The 19,083-nt window shown below is 51.0% G+C and overlaps 1 protein-coding gene across 2 annotated transcripts in view; it reads left to right on the top strand.

The window, feature by feature from the left end:
* Positions 1-19,083, top strand: part of GK5 (glycerol kinase 5) — a 96,657-nt gene that overhangs the window by 57,462 nt on the left and 20,112 nt on the right. For both annotated transcript variants that reach the window (XM_034781078.1, XM_034781079.1), the window contains 2 exons: positions 10,062-10,166; positions 17,818-17,912. In XM_034781078.1, the coding sequence (XP_034636969.1) occupies positions 10,062-10,166; positions 17,818-17,912 (200 nt within the window). The remainder of the gene's footprint in view (positions 1-10,061; positions 10,167-17,817; positions 17,913-19,083) is intronic.

The raw sequence follows: 19,083 nt of genomic DNA, 5'->3' as shown, positions 1-19,083 counted from the left end.
TCATATTCTGTCCCCAGAGAGGAATTGTTAAGCTCAACTAAGCATCCAGAAATGTCAGCAAAATATGTTGTTTGCTATCTGCCATGAATTACTGAATCCATCAGCAAGGGGAGATTATCGATAATTCTGAACCCCTCCTCTTAATTTGAAAAGCTGAGTGGTGCTTTATTTCCTGAGAATTGCCTCACTTCAGTGTGAAATAGTTGCTGGTGAAAGAAGCATATCATTAGAGGACGAATGCAAAAAGTAGAAAATTCACTGGATGATCATTGATGACGTTCACTACTTAATGGCTTCATGAAAGATCTGGTGAAGATTTTCAGACACCTTCTTAACAGCAGGAGCTTGGCTATATGTGAAATAGTGAAATCATTAGGTGCAGAGTTTTGGATTTGTGTGATCAGGATGCAGTTGTCACCTGTTGTTGGATTGGCTGCATTTGTGCAGATTATATTCAGATTCATAGATTCTAGGACTGGAAGGGATTTTGAGAGGTCATCAAGTCCAGTCCCCTGCCCTCATGGCAGGACCAAATACTGTCTAGACCATCCCTGATAGACATTTATCTAACCTACTCTTAAATATCTCCAGAGATGAAGATTCCACAACCTCCCTAGGCAATTTATTCCAGTGTTTAACCACCCTGACAGGAACTTTTTCCTAATGTCCAACCTAAATCTCCCTTGCTGCAGTTTAAGCCCATTGCTCCTTGTTCTATCATTTGAGGCTAAGGTGAACAAGTTCTCTCCCTCCTCCTTATGACACCCTTTTAGATACCTGAAAACTGCTATCATGTCCCCTCTCAGTCTTCTCTTTTCCAAACTAAACAAACCCAATTCTTTCAGACTTCCTTCATAGGTCGTGTTCTCAAGACCTTTAATGATTCTTGTTGCTCTTCTCTGGACCCTCTCCAATTTCTCCACATCTTTCTTGAAATGCGGTGCCCAGAACTGGACACAATACCCCAGTTGAAGCCTAACCAGCTCAGAGTAGAGCGGAAGAATGACTTTTCGTGTCTTGCTCACAACACAGCTGTTAATGCATCCCAGAATCATGTTTCCTTTTTTTGCAACAGCATCACACTGTTGACTCATATGTAACTTGTGGTCCACTATAACCTCTAGATCCCTTTCTGCCGTACTCCTCCCTAGACAGTCTCTTCCCATTCTGTATGTGTGAAACTGATTGTTCTTCTTCGACTGATTGTTCACGTCCAGTACACATTAGGTGTACAGGCGCTGCGTGCACGGACGTCGGAAACTTTTTCCCTTAGCGGCTCCCGTCGGGCCGGCAGGGCCCCCTCCTTCCCGCCAGAGCGGCGCCCCGCTCCAGGGTATATATATCCCTGCCGACCCGACCCCTCCAGTTCCTTCTTACCGTCCGTGGCGGCGTTGGAACAACTCTGTCTCTCGTCTGAGAGTGTCCCTTAGCATAGTCATTAGTGTTATTTAGCAAACAGTTATCAGTTATTTAGTAGTAGTGTTGAGCTTAGTAGTTAACAGCTCATTAGGTACTTAAAGTTCCTGCTGTGGTTGCTTGGTCAACCCCGGCACCGGCCTTGGGCGGCGGGGCATGCCGCACGCCCAAGGCTTCAAGGCTTGTGCCACATGCCGCAAGCCTATGCCATTGAGCGACCCCCACGACTCGTGTCTCCGCTGCCTGGGGGAAGCTCACCAGAAAGAGCGCTGCAAGATCTGCAAGGCCTTTAAGCCCAGAACTAAGAAAGAAAGAGACTTTCGCCTTAAGCAGCTGCTCATGGAGACGGCGTTGCAGCCCTCCACTTCGGCGGCACCGTCTGCCTCCGTGCGGAGCGCCCTGGCATCGGTGCGGGAACCGGCACCGGCGGGTCACCCGAAGCCCACGGCACCGACCCAACGGGGGCATGTACGACACCGGTCGTCTTCGCCGGCAAAATCGAAGGGCCAACCCAAGGCCCGAGGACGCTCCCCGCATAAGAGGGTGGCGCCGGTGAAGACCTCGAGTGCGCCTAAGGCCGGTACGGCCCCGGCACAGACCCCGGTAGTGGCTCCGGCGCCGAAAGGCCCGTCGAGCCCCGGGATAGGCACATTGAGTGAGGATGAAGGGCTGGAGGAGCTCTTGGAACAGCCCTCCACTCCGGACACATTTGAGGCAGCTAAGGACCTCATTGCATTGTCCGTTGAGGCCCCTACACGTACTGAGGACGCTCCGCCGAAGCTGCCACACAGAGGCAAGCCGGCGATGGTGCGCCCATCACGGTCGCCGTCTCGGCACCGTTCAGGGAACCGGTCCCGGTCGAGCTCCGCCTCAGTGGACTCCCGGTTGCCCTCGGCGCAGAAAGCACCGCAGCAGTCGGGCTTCAACAAGCGGTCGGCACCGACTCAGCAACCAAGCACAAGTCAGAACCACGAGGCGTCGGCGGTACGTTACCCGAGGCCGACCAGCCGTGGTCGTTCCCGGTCCCGCGATCACCGGTACCGATCCAGGTCCAGGTCGGCGAGACGCTGCTCCAGGTCCTGGTCGCAGAGGTGCTACTCCCCAAACCCAGACCGGCACCATCCTACGGCTCCGCCGTGGCCTTCCAGGTCACCGTCCGTGGTCTCGGAGACTGACTTGGGCCGGTACGGCGGGTATGCCCATAGGGCGCAGGCTAGCAGGGACTACGAAGCCTATGGCCATTCCCAGTGGGGCCAACCGAGCCAATGGCCCTTCTGGACACCCTGGGCCTACCACCAGCAAGGGCCCCCATCGAGGACCTCGAGATCCGGGCCATCAGGGTACCGAACCCGCTCCCCGCGGTACCGCCCGCCATCGCATAAGGAGGCAACGGTCTCTAGATCGCCGGAGCGGGAGGGAGTGGACTCGGCACCGAGCACGGTACCGTCCCAGTCCCACATTGTGGGTCAGGCCCCAGAGGAGCAACCGGTCGATGCCGGTTTGCAGGAAGATGAGGATGGACAGAAGGCCCCGACCTCTTCCTCCTTGCCGTACGAGGCAGTAGCGTGCACGACGGTGTCCGTCCCTCCCCCGATTGACCATCGGGCGCACCAAGACCTGCTTTGTCGGGTAGCCCTCAATCTGGGCTTGCAAGCGGAGGAGACTGTAGAACAGGAGGACCCCATGGTCGATATCCTGAGCCCGGAGGGGCCCTCCAGAGTCGCTCTCCCGATTATACGGACAGTCCAGTCCAACTATAAGACGGTGTGGCAAACGCCGGCCTCCAGTGCACCGACTGCAAGAGGCGTGGAGAGGAAATACTTCGCCCCATCTAGAGGGTTTGACTTCCTCTTTTTACACCCGTCTCCTTGTTCGCTGGTGGTCTCGGCGGTCAACGAGCGAGACCGTCATGGCCAGCAAGCTCCTGCGCCCAAGGACAAGGAAGCTAAGCGATTAGACTTGTTCGGAAGGAAAGTCTATTCATCTGGGGGCCTTCAGCTGAGGATCGCTAATCAGCAGGCGATTCTAAACAGACACAATTTTAACTCTTGGGCATCAGTCTCCAAGTTTAAGGACTCCCTACCGCCTGACGCGCATCCTGAGTTCGCGGCCCTGGTGGACGAGGGGATGGCGGTGGCCAAGACCTCATTGCAGGCCTCCCTCGACTCAGCCGACGCAGCGGCTAGAACAATCGCGTCAGGGGTAGTGATGAGGCGTTCGGCATGGTTACAGGTTTCAGGCCTTCCGCCAGAGGTGCAGACCTCACTGCAGGACCTCCCGTTTGAAGGTTCGGGCTTGTTCTCCGACCAAACGGACGCCAGGCTACATAGCCTTAAGGACTCGCGAGCAACCCTTAAGTCGTTGGGTATGCATACCCCGGTGACACAGCGCAAGCCCTTTAAACCTCAGCCACCACAGAGGCAGTACCACCCTCGCCCTCGGCACGAACTGTACCGCCGTCGTGGCAGGGATAACAGGCGGAGACGTAACAATACGCCTAACCAGGGCCAAGGTCACGGCCAGGGCAAGCCGCAGCCAGGGAACAAACCAGGCTTTTGAAGCTACGCCCGAGGACAGCGTACCACATTCCACATTCCTAGCCACTTGCTCCCTCATGCACCTCTCGTGGAAGGTGGCGTTTCTCGTGGCCATCACATCGGCCAGGAGGGTATCGGAATTGAGGGCCCTCACTTCAGAACCCCCTTATACAGTTTTTCATAAGGATAAGGTGCAACTGAGGCCGCACCCCAAGTTCCTTCCGAAAGTGGTATCACAGTTTCACATGGGACAGGACATTTGTCTTCCGGTGTTCTTCCCTAAACCCCATACGGACCCTCACCACCGCAGCCTACATACCCTTGATGTTCAAAGGGCATTGGCATTCTACCTGGAACGGACCAGGTCGTTCCGCAGAACACCTCAGCTGTTCATTGCCATTGCGGAACGTATGAAAGGCTTGCCTATCTCGACACAGCGCTTGTCGGCATGGATTGTGCATTGTATACGCACGTGTTATGAGCTCGCCAATGTTCCGGCCCCAGAGATCCGGGCCCACTCGACTAGGGCCCAAGCGTCCTCAATGGCCTTCTTGGCGCAGGTCCCTATCCAGGAGATCTGTAAGGCGGCCACCTGGTCGTCCGTGCATACGTTCACAGCCCACTACGCGATCCATCATCAGACCAGAGAGGACACGATGGTCGGACGGGCTGTGCTACAGTCAGTTGTACCTTGACTCCTACCCACCTCCAATGGTAAGCTTGGGAATCACCTAATGTGTAATGGACGTGAACAATCACTCGAAGAAGAAAGAACGGTTACTTACCTTCTGTAACTGTTGTTCTTCGAGATGTGTTGTTCACGTCCATTACACTTCCCACCCTCCTTCCCCTCTGTCGGAGTCTCCGGCAAGAAGGAACCGGAGGGGTCGGGTCGGCAGGGATATATATACCCTGGAGCGGGGCGCCGCTCTGGCGGGAAGGAGGGGGCCCTGCCGGCCCGACAGGAGCCGCTAAGGGAAAAAGTTTCCGACGTCCGTGCACACGGCGCACGTACACCTAATGTGTAATGGACGTGAACAACACATCTCGAAGAACAACAGTTACAGAAGGTAAGTAACCGTTCTTTCCTTCCTAAATGGAGCACTTTGCATTTGTCTTTGTTAAACTTCATCCTGTTTAACTCAGACCATTTCTCAAATTCATCCAGATCATTTTGAATTATGACCCTATCCTCCAAAGCAGTTGCAATCCCTCCCAGTCTGGTATCATCTGCAAACTTAATAAGCGTACTTTCTATGCCAATATCTAAGTCGTTGATGAAGATATTGAACAGAGCCGGTCCCAAAACAGACCCCTGCGGGACCCCACTTGTTATACCTTTCCAGCAGGATTGGGAACCATTAGTAACTACTCTCTGAGTACGGTTATCCAGCCAGTTATGCACCCACCTTATAGTAGCCCTACCTAAGTTGTATTTGCCTAGTTTATTGATAAGAATATCATGCGAGACCATATCAAATGCCTTACTAAAGTCTAGGTATACCACATCCACCTGTTCTTCGTTATCCTATCAAAGAAAGCTATCAGATTGGTTTGACATGTTTTGTTCTTTACAAATCCATGCTGGCTATTCCCTATCACCTTACTACCTTCCAAGTGTTTTCAGATGATTTCCTTAATTACTTGCTCCATTATCTTCCCTGGCACAGAAGTTAAACTAACTGGTCTGTAGTTTCCTGGGTCGTTTTTATTTCCCTTTTTATAGATGGGCACTATATTTGCCCTTTTCCAGTCTTCTGGAATCTCTCCCGTCTCCCATGATTTCCCAAAGATAATAGCTAGAGGCTCAGATACCTCCTCTATTAGCTCCTTGAGTATTCTAGGATGCATTTTATCAGGCCCTGGTGACTTGCGGGCATCTAACTTTTCTAAGTGATTTTTAACTTGTTCTTTTTTTATTTTATCTTCTAAACCTACCCCCTTCCCATTAGCATTCACTATGTTAGGCATTCCTTCAGACTTCTCGGTGAAGACCGAAACAAAGCATCTCTGCCATTTCCAAGTTTCTTGTTACTGTTTCCCCCTTCTCACTGAGCAGTGGGCCTACCCTGTCCTTAGTCTTCCCCTTGCTTCTAATGTATTGATAAAAAGTTGTCTTCTTTCCCTTTATTCCTATAGCTAGTTTGAGCTCATTTTGTGCCTTTGCCTTTCTAATCTTGCCCCTGCATTCCTGTGTTGTTTGCCTATATTCATCCTTTGTAATCTGTCCTAGTTTCCATTTTTTATATGACTCCTTTTTATTTTTTAGATCATGCAAGATCTCGTGGTTAAGCCAAGGTGGTCTTTTGCCACATTTTCTATCTTTCCTACTCAGCGGAAGAGCTTGCTTTTGGGCCCTTAATAGTGTCCCTTTGAAAAACTGCCAACTCTCCTCAGTTGTTTACCCCCTCAGTCTTGATTCCCATGGGACCTTACCTGTCAGCTCTCTGAGCTTACCAAAATCAGCCTTCCTGAAATCCATTCTCTCTATTTTACTGTACTCCCTTCTACCCTTCCTTAGAATTGTGAACTCTATGATTTCATGATCACTTTCACCCAAGCTGCCTTCTACTTTCAAATTCTCAATGAGTTCCTCCCTATTTGTTAAAATCAAGTCTAGAACAGCTTCCCCCCCAGTAGCTTTTTCAACCTTCTGAAATAAAAAGTTGTCTGCAATGCAGTCCAAGAACTTGGATAGTCTGTGCCTCGCTGTCTTATTTTCCTAACATATATCTGGATAGTTGAAGTCCCCCATCACCACCAAATCTTGGGCTTTGGATGATTTTGTTAGTTGTTTAAAAAAAGCCTCATCCACCTCTTCCACCTGGTTAGGTGGCCTGTAGTAGACTCCTAGCATGGCATCACCCTTGTTTTTTACCCCTTTTAGCCTAACCCAGAGACTCTCAACACTTCCGTCTCCTATGTCCATCTCCACCTCAGTCCAAGTGTGTACATTTTTAATATATAAGGTAAAACCGCCTCTCTTTTTCCCGTCTATCCTTCCTGAGCAAGCTGTACCCATCCACACCAACATTCCAATCATGTGTATTATTCCACCAAGTTTCGGTGATGCCAACAATGTCATAGTTGTATTTATTTATTAGCACTTCCAGTTCTTCCTGCTTATTCCCCATACTTCTCGCATTTGTGTATAGGCATCTAAGATACTGATTTGATCTTGCCTCCCAGTTTTGCCCTGACCCTCCTTTCTCTCTGCCATTATAGCTCACGCTCCCTCCTATTTCCGACCCATTTCCCAGGACTCCATGTTCCCCACTTACCTGTGGGCTTTGCTCACCTGTCCCCATTGAATCTAGTTTAAAGCCCTCCTCACTAGGTTAGCCAGTCTGTGTTCAAATAGGGTCTTTCCTCTCTCGAAAGGTGAACGCCATCTCTGCCTAGCAGTCCTTCCTGGAATAGCATCCCGTGGTCGAGGAAGCCAAAGCCCTCCTGGCGACACCATCTTCGCAGCCAGGCATTCACCTCCACGACGCGCCTGTCTCTGCCCGGGCCCCTACCTTTGACAGGAAGAATCGAAGAGAATACCACCTGCGCTCCAAACTCCTTCACCTGTACTCCCAGAGCTCTGTAGTCCCTCTTGATCCGCTCAGTGTCACATCTCGCAGTATCATTTGTGCCCACATGGATGAGTAGCATGGGGTAGTAGTCGGAGGGCTGGATAATCCTCGACAGTGCCTCCGTAACATCTCGGATACGGGCCCCCGGCAGGCAGCATACCTCCCGAGATGAAATGTCAGGGCGACAGATGGGCGCCTCCGTCCCCCTCAGAAGAGAGTCTCCGACCACCACTACCCTATGTTTCCTATTCGCAGTGGTGAAAGCAGACCTGCCAGCCTTAGGGGTACGAGGCTTCTCTTCCTCTACTGTAGGGGGTGATTCCTTCTCTCCTGTATCAAGAAGAGCATAACGGTTACCTATTACCACATCAGGAGAGTTCGGCGCAGGGGTGGTGCACTGCCTGCTGCCAGAAGTAACCAGCTGCCAGTGTCCACCCTGAGCCATCTCCTCCTCCACCAGTGATGTGTCAGCAGTCCTGTGTACTGGGACAGCTACCTCAGCTGTCTCCACATGGACGCTGTCCAGGAATTGCTCGTGGATTTGGATGCTCCTCAACCTAGCCACCTCCTCTTGTAGCTCCGCCACCTGCTGCCTGAGAGATTTCACCAGCAGGCACCTTTCACATTAGATGGTCCCCCCAGCCTGGATGTCAGTAAGTGGGAATTGCAAATTACAGTCTCTGCAAAACCACACCAGGATCTGGATAGAAGCATACATGCTCAGGCGCTCTGGCTACAGGCGCAGGTGGAGGAGACAGAAGCAGTGCTGGCACAGGTGTTGGGGGTCTTCCTAACCATCATAGGCCTCCCTCTATCAAACTCCCTCTCAAATTCCCCAGTCTGCAGCCCCCTGTCGGCTATAAAAGTGATTTGTAATAATTCCCACTCCATGTGCAAATCTCTGACTGTCCCCTGAGTTGTCTCAAATACTTCATCAGATGTGTGTTCTGGCACAGCTTTACAAAAGAGTGAGTCTTTTTCAATTGAACAGTCACTCAGCCACCTCATAGAGTAAAAGCTATGCAATACCAGAGACACCAGGTGAGTTCTTAAGTAGACACATTCCCTCAATTTTGAAAGCAGCTGCTCTCTGACATCCTCGGTTGTATCACTAATAAAGTGTGAAACAGTGTAGTTTGACAAAGTCACTGTTTGCAGTTTGGTGATTGCTTGAAGACCTTTAACATTTGAAACCATGTCTCTTGGAAAGGAAAAAATGAGAGTCTGTGTAATGATTTGTGCATTATACTCTGCACAGTTTGTATAGCTATCAAATGAGAGGCATTTGTGTTGACATTACCAGTTTAAGTAATCAAGACTTGTTAATGTTTTTTCAAGGCTTTAAGCGTTCTCTGAAAAAAATGCTCAGGTTTATCTTCATTCATGTATGATTAGTTCCCAAATGTCACAACAGCTTTGAAGGCTTCATACTTTCATCAGGCAGCACTTGGAAACACATTATAGTTTCAAATGAACTGATGTAAACCAATGTCATATTTGCCCTTGTATTTTTGCATTTTCTTTGTTCTTTTTGAGTTGTTATTAGCACAACTGTGTCCTTTTCACAAAATGATCCATCTTTCTTGAATCACTCCTTAGCTAGAAATGAACTCCAACACAGACTGAATTATCATGTCATATGTGCATAAATACATGCTGTTTGTTTTATACACTTACACATATTTTAAAATGGGATTTGTATTGTTTTGTGTAAGGCAAATCACACAGTACAGTGCCACAGGTGGCTTGCGAGAGCCATTGTGGGTACAGGGAGGCCAAATTATGAAACTCTTTCTCTTACATAGAATCGTATATTGAAAAATGAATTTTCAGGAATACTTTTTGTCACTATTTGAGTACCTTCAGCGAATGAGACTGTTCGTTTTTTCTCAGTTGGGACTGCTGTTTTATGTTTCAGTATCTCTGTATATTTCCCACTTGGAGGCTCAAGCCTCCTGATTTATATATTAGGATTCAGAATATTCAGATCCCTTTAGAAAACCATTGTGTTAAAGTAACTTCTGTAATTAAAGAGAAGTATGCATACATGTTAAATAGCTTTAACAGTGTATGTGTATATTTTAAATTGTAGAATTTAACAGCTTTAAGACGACTTACTGTTTCTAATAAGGATCTGAATTTTTTAAAATCCTAAACTGCTTCATGAAGCTCTCAAAATAACTATTTTTAGTAATTATTTTTTATTCTTTAGTGCCTTTTTTTGGCTAATTAGATTTAGTGATTCTAAATTGATTATAGGTTGCATTGCATTTCTCTTTGATTAAAAATAAATTATTGTTCATTTCTGGTTTACTTTTGCCATGTATTTTTTGTGGAATATTTTCTTCTAAGGCCCCACAAAATGTTCAAGCTGTAGTACTGACATTTAAGTTGAATTTTGTAAAGGAAGTGAACAAAAGTTGCAACTACAATTTGAGGATGTTTCATTAGTTGTTTTATTTAATCTCTCTGGAAGCAATTTGTGGACTTCACTACTTTCCTTTTGTGCATGCATGTGCAAAATTTTAAGGTCTGTATCCACTGATTGGTTGGAAGATTGGGAAAGAGGTGGTCTTCTTAGCTGAAGGCGACACATCAGACGCTGGCTCTACCATAACATGGGCTAAAGAGTTAGGTAAGTGGCTTTTCAATTGTATAATGCTATAAAGCAATTAGCCCTATAAGATGCTTCTTTATAGGGTCCTCTAGCTGGCTCCTGTTCATAGTATTAAGCTTTCATTTGTTCTCTTTAATAGATAAGTAATCTAGTTTCTTCTTCGAGTGCTTGTTCACATCCATTCCACATTAGGTGTGCGCGCGCGATGTGCACGAGCGTCGGAAACTTTTCCCTTAGTGGCACTCGTCGGGCCGGCGGGGCCCCCGCCTGAGTGGCACCACCGTGCCGTGCATATATATCCCCGCTAGCCCGACCCCTTCCAGTTCCTTCTTACCGTCCATGGCGGCGTTGGAACAACCTCTTGCTCTTGTACAAGAAGCAATCCCTTAGCTTTAGAGTATTTAGCTGCTATCAATTCGTTAGCATTCCCTTGTTGTGGACACTTAATAGATTAGGTGCTTGGAGGCTCCAGTACCCGCCACGGGGCATGCCGCAGGCCCACAGGTTTAAGGCTTGCGCCACGTGCCGCAAGCCTATGCCGGTTAGTGACCCCCAAGACTCCTGCCTACATTGCCTGGGGGAAGCACACCAAACAGAAAGGTGTAAGATTTGCAAGGCGTTTAAGCCTAGAACAAAGAAAGAGAGAGACTTTCATTTGAAGCAGTTGTTGATGGAGGCCGCGCTGCAGCCATCGAGCCCGGAGCGCCCGACGCCGGCTCTAGCCTCCTCGGTGCGGAGGGCCCCGGAGTCGTCAAGAGACCTGGTGCCGGATAAGCACTGCAAGCCGTCGGCCTCAGAGCAAAGTAGGCCCCGGCACCGCTCATCCTCCCCGGTGCGGCCCAAAGCTAAACCAAAGGAAGGGCGCGGATGTTCCCCACAAAGGAGACAGACGCCATTTAAGGGCCCGGGCACCCAGAAGAGTGTGATGGACGCTGTGCCGGCACCGGTGGCACTGGCACCAGCACCACAAGTCACACTGAGTCCAGCCCTAAGGGAACTCAGTGAGTACGACGGGCTCGAGTGAGTAATAGATCAGCCCTCCACGCTTGACACCTTTGAGGCAGCGAAGGACCTCATCGGGTTGTCGGCGGTGAGCTCCCTCCCAGCCAGGCAGAAGCCTCCGGCGCCCGGGCCTGGGGTGCCATCGAGGGGAAAGCTGGCAATGGTGCGCTGTTGGAGGACACCATCCCGGCATTGGTCCCGGTCGAGCTTCGAATCTGTGGACTCTGTTACCCCGATGCAGAGGGAAGTCTCTGTACTGAAGGTGAGTCAGCGCATGGGTTTAGTGTAAGGGATCCGACGCTCTCCGGCACCCCCCCAGAGACTGGCACCAGGAGAAGGCTAGCTGGTCGTCACTGGTCCAGGTCTCGGGAGCACCAATACCGGTCCCGTGAGCAGTGGTACCGGTCCTCTTCCCAATCGTCAAGAAGCTGCTTGTCGACCTCCTGCCGGCGCAGATCGACGGCACCACCGTGGCCTTCGTGTTTGGTGTCACTGGAGTCCGGCGCCGACTCGGGCCAATACAGTTACCTGCACCGTGCACCGGACAACAGAGAACACCAGGCTGGGTGGCAACCCCAGTGGGGACCGCCAGGACACTGACCCTTCTGGACCCCTTGGGCCTACCACCAGCGGCAGGGGCTCCCTCCAGAGCCAGCTACTGGGTGCACTGGTCCCAGTCCCTGCACCGACGCACCTCCATGTGGGAAGCTACAGTGTCCAGACCACCTGTACCTTCACCGAGCGAGAGACTGGAGAAACCGGCACCAAGTCCGGTGCCGCCCCAAGGTCAGCTGCCCCGGCCCGAGCCGGAAGCCCCTCCCTCGGGGGAGGGGGACCAAGGGGACCAGCAGGAGGAAGCCGAGCAGCTGCTCACCTCCTCGTCATCTCTGGATGAAGTGGTGGCAGGCACAGCGGTATCAGGGCCTCCGCCAACAGACCACAGAGCCCACCAAGAGCTGCTGCATAAGGTTGCTCATAACTTGGGGTTAGAGGCTGAGGAGACGGTTGAGCAAGAGGACCCCATGGTGGACATTCTGAGCCCAGAAGGTCCATCCAGAATAGCGCTTCCGCTCATTAAGATCATACAGTCGAACTATACGACTGTATGGCAGACCCCGGCCTCCAGCGCTCCAACAGCCAAGGATGTGGAGTGGAAGTACTTCGCCCCATCAAAGGGGTACGACTTCTTGTTTTGCCACCCAAGCTCATGTTCCCTGGTAGTCTCGGCGGTAAACGAGAAAGAGCGCCATGGACAGCAGGCCCAGGCCCCTAAGGCCAAGGAAGCGAAGCGCCTGGACCTGTTTGGCAGGAAGGTTTATTCCTCAGGGGGCCTCCAGTTGAGGATTGCTAATCAACAGGCCATCCTCAACTGGCATAACTTCAACTCCTGGGTGGCAGTGGGGACGTTTAAGGACAACCTCCTGCAGGGTTCCCAACAGGAGTTCACGGTGCTGGTAGACGAAGGCAAGGTCGTAGCGAAGACCTCTCTCCAGGCGTCCTTGGATGCGGCGGCCAGGACAATCGCGTCTGGCGTGGTCATGCGACGCTCGGCGTGGCTTCAGGAGTCAGGTCTGCCACCTGAGGTCCAGAACTCATTCCAGGACCTCCCCTTCGAAGGGTCCGGGCTCTTCTTGGACCAGATGGACGCAAAGCTACATAGCCTCAAGGACTCGAGGGCTACACTCAAGTCACTGGGTATGCACACCCCGGCAGCTCAAAGGAAGCCCTTCAAGCCGCAGCCGCCTCCTCAGTGTCACTACCAGCCTCGTCCTAGGCATGAGCCCTACCACAGGTGAAGCGGGGATAACAGGAGGCGCCGTAATAATAACAATAGCTCCAATAGGCTGGGCCAGAGCCAAGGCCAACATAAGTCCCAGCCGGGCCCTAAACCAGGCTTTTGAAGATGTACCTGAGGACAGCGTACCAGACCAATCACCGTATCCGTCCCCTTGTTTCCTGAACTGCACGTCCCGTTTCTCCCTTGCATGGTCCGGCATTACGTCAGACCGTTGGGTGTTATGCACGGTGCGAGGTGGATACATGCTGCAGTTCTCCTCCCTGCCTACCTCTCAACTCCCGTCCCTCTTCAGGGACCCCTCTCACAAGCACCTCCTGGAAAAGGAGGTTTGCACTCTCCTAGAGGTGGGGGCAGTAGAGATGGTACCGAAAGACCTAAGGGGGAAAGGGTTCTAGTCCCGATACTTCTTCGTTCCCAAGGCCAAAGGAGGCCTTCAACCCATTCTAGACCTGCGTGGGCTCAACAAGTTCCTGGTCAAGGCCCGGTACCTCATGGTCTCTCTGGGCACCATCATCCCTTCCCTGGATCTGGGGGACTGGTACGCTGCCCTCGACATGAAAGACGTGTACTTTCATATCTCCATCCACCCAGTGCATCGCCGATTCCTGCGTTTCACCGTAAACCAGGAATATTACCAGTTCACGGTTCTCCCGTTTGGCCTAGCTGCGGCCCCAAAGGTGTTCACAAAATGCATGGCAGTAGTGGCGGCCTTCTTACAGAGGCAGAGGATTCAAGTTTACCCGTACCTCGACGACTGGCGGGCCAGTCCGAAGAGGAGGTTCGGTCCCATGTGCAGGTGGCCTTGAGACTATTCGGCACACTGGGGCTCGTGGTCAACATCCCCAAGTCCACCCTCATTCCAACGCAGAGAGTGGAATTCATAGGGGCAGTCCTAGATGCGGTACAGGCAAAGGTGAGCCTTCCAGTATCACGATTCCTGGCCATCCAGCAAGCAGTGAACTCCCTGTGCCAGTTTCCCACTACAACGGCCTGAGGCTGCTGGGCTACATGGCAGCATGCACACATGTGGTCAAGCATGCCAGACTGAAACTCAGAACGCTGCAGGCTTGGGTCGCCCGTGTATACGGCCCACGCAGGGACTCCCTGGACTTGATAGTGACAGCCCCGGGAGACGTGCTAGACTCCTTGCGGTGGTAGTGGTCCCAGACTGTGGTTTGCGAAGGCATCCACTTTGCCGCACAACAGCCGGACCTGACGCTTGTGATGGATGCGTCAGACCTCGGATGGGGTGCTAACCTAGGGGACCTCAGGACTTGGGGCTTGTGGTCGGGAGCAGAGCGGTCGCTCCATATCAATGTGAAGGAGCTCAGGGCAGTTTGTTTAGCCTGCCAGACCTTGCACGCCACTTTGAGTGGTCACAGTGTGACAGTTCTGACGGACAACACGACCACCATGTTTTATATAAACAAGCAGGGTGGAGCCCGTTCCTCGCCGCTCTGCCACGAGGTTCTCCTCCTTTGGAACTTTTGCATAGCCCATGCCATTCACCTTGAGACGTCATATCTCCCGGGGGTGCGGAACAAACTGGCGGACCACCTCAGCAGGTTGTATGCATGAGTGGATGCTCAGAGCGGACATTGTGTTTTCGCTCTTCTGCAAGTGGGGATTTCCCTGGGTAGACCTATTTGCCACCAAGTGGCAACGCCCAATGCCCGCAGTTCTGCTCGTTCCAAGGCCACAGCCCGGGCTCAATAGCAGACGCATTCACGATCACGTGGGGAGGGGAATTGAAATACGCCTTTCCCCCGCTTCCTCTGGTGCACAAGGTCCTGCTCAAGGTGCACAGGAATAGGGCGGCGGTCATCCTTATTGCCCCGGCCTGGCCCCGCCAGCACTGGTTCACCATGCTCCTGGAGCTGTCCGTGGAAGCCCCGGTAACCCTGCCGCTACACCGGGACCTCATCACGCAGGACAGAGAGCGACTCCTCCACCCCAACCTGCAATCACTACATCTGACGGCATGGAAGCTCTGTGGCTGAATGCTTTGGAGAGCCAGTGCTCCCTTCCTGTGCAGCAGGTTCTACTTGGTAGTAGGAAGCCCTCTACCAAGGCGACTTACCTGACCAAATGGAAGAGGTTCTCGTACTGGTATGGGCCCCAACAGGTTCAGCCACGCCAGGTTCCGGTACCGACCATTCTAGAGTACCTACTGCACCGTAAGCGGCAGGGGCTGGCCCCATCCTCAATCAGAGTGCCTCTAGTGGCCATCTCCACCTTCCACCCGGGGTTCAGGGGGCTTGGTGTTCTCCCAACCAATGGTGGGACAGTTCCTTAAAGGACTGGAGAGGGTGTTCCCTTACTCACGCCCCCCTGTCCCTCCATGGAATCTCAACTTAGTCCTTTCTAAGCTTATGGGCCCCCTGTTCGAGCCCCTCGCTACCTGCTCCCTCCTCCATTTTTCCTGGAAGGTGGCATTCCTGGTAGCCATCACCTCGGCCAGAAGGGTATCTGAGCCGAGGGCACTCACCTCGAAGCCACCATATACAGTGTTTCATAAAGACAAGGTGCAGCTCCGTCCACACCCCAAGTTCCTCCCAAAGGTGGTCTCACAATTCCATCTAGGCCAGGACATTTGTCTGCCGGTGTTTTTTCCCAAACTCCATGTGGACCCGAGTCACCCTGGATGTCCCAGCCTGCAAACCCTGGATGTCTGTCAGGTGTTGGCGTTCTACTTGGAGATCCCCAAGCCCTTTCATAAATCCACGCAGCTGTTCGTGGCCGGGGCTGAGAGGATGAGAGGCCTCCTGGTGTCGGCGCAGCGAATCTCCTCCTGGATTACAGACTGCATTCGGGCGTGTTATGACCTCGCAGGTGTTCCGGCCCCGGCAGTCACGGCCCACTTGACTAGGGCGCAAGCAGCTTCAGCGGCTTTCCTGGCACAGGTCCCGATCCAGGAGATCTGCAGAGCAGCCACCTAGTCATCGGTGCATACCTTCATGACCCACTATGCGGTCAACCAGCAGGCCCAAGAGGATGCGGCAGTTGGTGGAGCGGTCCTCCAATCAATTGTTCCGTGACTCCTACTCTCCTCCAAAGGTAAGCTTGTAATTCACCTAATGTGGAATGGATGTGAATAAACACTCGAAGAAGAAAAAACGGTTACCTACCTTTTCGTAACTATTGTTCTTAGAGATGTGGTGTTCAAATCCATTCCACCCCTCTGTCGGCGTCGCCAGCAAGAAGGAATTGGAGGGCGTCGGGCTAGCAGGGGTATATATGCACAGCGCACTGGCACCACTCAGGCGGGGGCCCTGACGGGTGCCACTAAGGGAAAAGTTCCTAATGTAGAATGGACGTGAACAACACATCTCAAAGAACAACAGTTACGAAAAGGTAGGTAACCGTTTTTTCTCCAGCATGGAGCCGTGAAATTGACAAGAAAGCCAGGCTGTCATCGGGGCAGGTGGTGGGGACGGGCACCAGCTAGAGCCTGACTGCCCCTGGGCTCCCTGCTCCCAGCTAGGCTGTAACCATCCAACTCCCCCCGGGGATCCTGGTTGCTGCCTGGAGGCTCCTGGCTCCCCATGGGGAGCCCGGCTGCTGCCCTAACACCAGGACTCTCAGCCCCCCACACTGTCCCTCTTAACTCAGTGGAAGCACTCCTGGTGAGGACAGAAGAGGGTAGTGTGGACATCAACCACCATAGTAATTACTGCAGTGGTTGTGTCGACATAACATAGGTTGACTTAAGTTTCTAGTGTAGACATGCCCATAGACTTCCAAATAGCCTAATGGTTAGTAATCTGTACTACCATAGAAGAGGCTTCTCTTCAGTTCCTGATTGTAGGGCCAGATCCTCAGTTCTTAGCCAAGCTGTGCTTGGTATGGGACCTGAGGTTCGGGGAGCAAGGAGAAGAGGGAAGGGGTTCTAAGCCACATTTCCACTCCATCTGTTTAGTCTCTTTTGTAACTTGATGCAGCCCTAAGGACTATTTTCCCAACTGGGAATTATCAATTCACAGGGCACCCCAGCCATGCCCTTCTTCCCATGATGTCATCTGTGCTGGGTGATTTGGAATGGGTGAAGCCGCAAGGCCACTTAATAATTCCCTCCCACCAATGGAATCCCCAGCTGTCTGGTTAAGGCTTCTTTCTGATTGCCTGGCACTGTGGCCTAGTCTACACTGGGGGAGGGGGGAACGAGCTAAGTCGGTCTAAGTTATGCAACTTCAGCTACGAAAATAGCGTAGCTGAAGTCAACATACTTAGAGCTACTTACTGCAGTGTCTTCACTGCGTTGGGGGAGCGTCAGCAGTCGACCTGTTGACTCCGCCTACACTCTCGCTCCAGTGGAGTACCGTAGTCGATGGGAGAGTGCTCGACAGTCGGTTTATCGCGTCTTCACTAGACGCGATAAATCGATCCCCGCTGGATCGATCGCTTCGGAGGTAAGTGTAAACATGCCCTGTCTAAGCACCACAGTGTAGCTAGAACAGGGTGCCAAGAATATGGCCAGTAGTCTTGTTGGATCTTGGCTGGCAGTTACAGTTTATGGGGGAAGACATCCTTTTTATGTTTCTCAACATCATCTCCAGCTTACTTGTGGAAGCTAATAATGCTACTCTAAGTCCCATACATATTTCCTGACTAGAAGGAATTATCCTCGTTACAAGATTTTGAGAGTGAGTGGGCTTTAGAGTGGTAGGGATATTTGAGGATGGTTGTGGATTTGTTTCTTGATAGTGGATACTTCTCTTTCATGGGGATGATGGAATTGAAATTCAGAAAGATTTTGTTTTCTTAATATGTGCTAGGTGGACAATTTAGGAATCTTGACTGTAATAATTTATTAAGAAAAGTCTAAGTAAATAATGTAGTCAGTTGACTTTTTTGTGTGCACCCTTACAGATCTTTTCACCAGTGTAGATGAGACAGCAAGAATGGCACGAGGTGTGGTTGATTCTGAAGGAGTTTGTTTTGTTCCATCTTTTAGTGGTTTGCAGGTAAAAGTACCATCCTTAATATGACACAAATGATTTTTTGTGTCCTGCTTAAACATTAATATCTGTAAATTTGCCCATTATCATGGTATCTATTCTGTTCTATTCAGGTTCTTGTTCCATGCCCATCACGGTGGTATCTGAGGTCCTCTGTGGTATCTGACCATCTAAAAACATTAATGAATGTATCCTCAAAAAAAAAAAAAGCGTGAGGTAGGGAAATATTATTCCCATTTTACAGATGGGGAACTGAGGTATAGACAGATTAAGTGATTTGCCCAGTGTCACAAGAACTGAACCCAGGTATCTTGCATCTCAGTCCAGTGCCTTGGCCACCAGCTTATTCTTCCAAAGAACTGAGCTGGACTCAAATTATTGGTTTTATGCCATTTCTTTTCACAGCCACGTTTCAAGAAAGCATTAATTACATGCTTAAGAACTTCCCTGAATAAGGATGCTTTCCTGAATTGGGGCCTTAAAGTGTAGCACTAATGACTGTTTAACCAACTATGTGGCATATGGATTTAATTTTTAAAACTGTAGATTTCTGTTTTCTTGTAGTTCTCAGTATGCAGAATTCAATCTTGCTAAAATATACTAGAGGGTTGCTTCGCAGGCTGAGCTCACTGCACACACCAGTGGCTTTTAGCATTCTGCAGTTTCTCCCACAAGCTCCCTGTGCACCACCCTCTTCTTTTCCTGTATTGCAGGTATTCCCTGCAACTCCCCTTTCCTCATGCCAGAGGCTTTGTGTATTCCCCCCTATACCAGGGTCCTCCATTCTCCTTCCATGATCCTGTCCCCTCATACCATTGTCCCCATTCTTCTCCTCCTGCAAGGTGCTCTGTATATCTCCCCTCTTTAGGGGTTCTGTGTGCCCCCCCCCCATTCTCCCTTTCCTTACATGCCAACGTCTCTACATCCTCATTCATACCAAGAGCTGTGTGTGTTACTCCCTCCAGGCCAGAGGCTCTGTATGCCCTCCCTCGTCCTCTTTCCCACTCTCAATTCTTATTTCTTTTTGTTTGTTTGTTTGTTTGTTTGTTTGTTTGGAGGGTGTCAGCATTTTAAATTGCATTGGGAGGATGGGCAGAGCTGTAGTGAGGGGTTATTTGCAGTAATGCCATAGCTGTGTTTGTCCCAGGATGCGAGAGAAACAAGATGGGTGAGATAA

The sequence above is a fragment of the Trachemys scripta genome, chromosome 9 (assembly GCF_013100865.1).
Source record: "Trachemys scripta elegans isolate TJP31775 chromosome 9, CAS_Tse_1.0, whole genome shotgun sequence".
NCBI classification, from domain to species: Eukaryota; Metazoa; Chordata; order Testudines; family Emydidae; genus Trachemys; species Trachemys scripta.
Note: the sequence above shows the minus strand (reverse complement) of the source record. Positions and strands in the feature narration are given on the sequence as shown.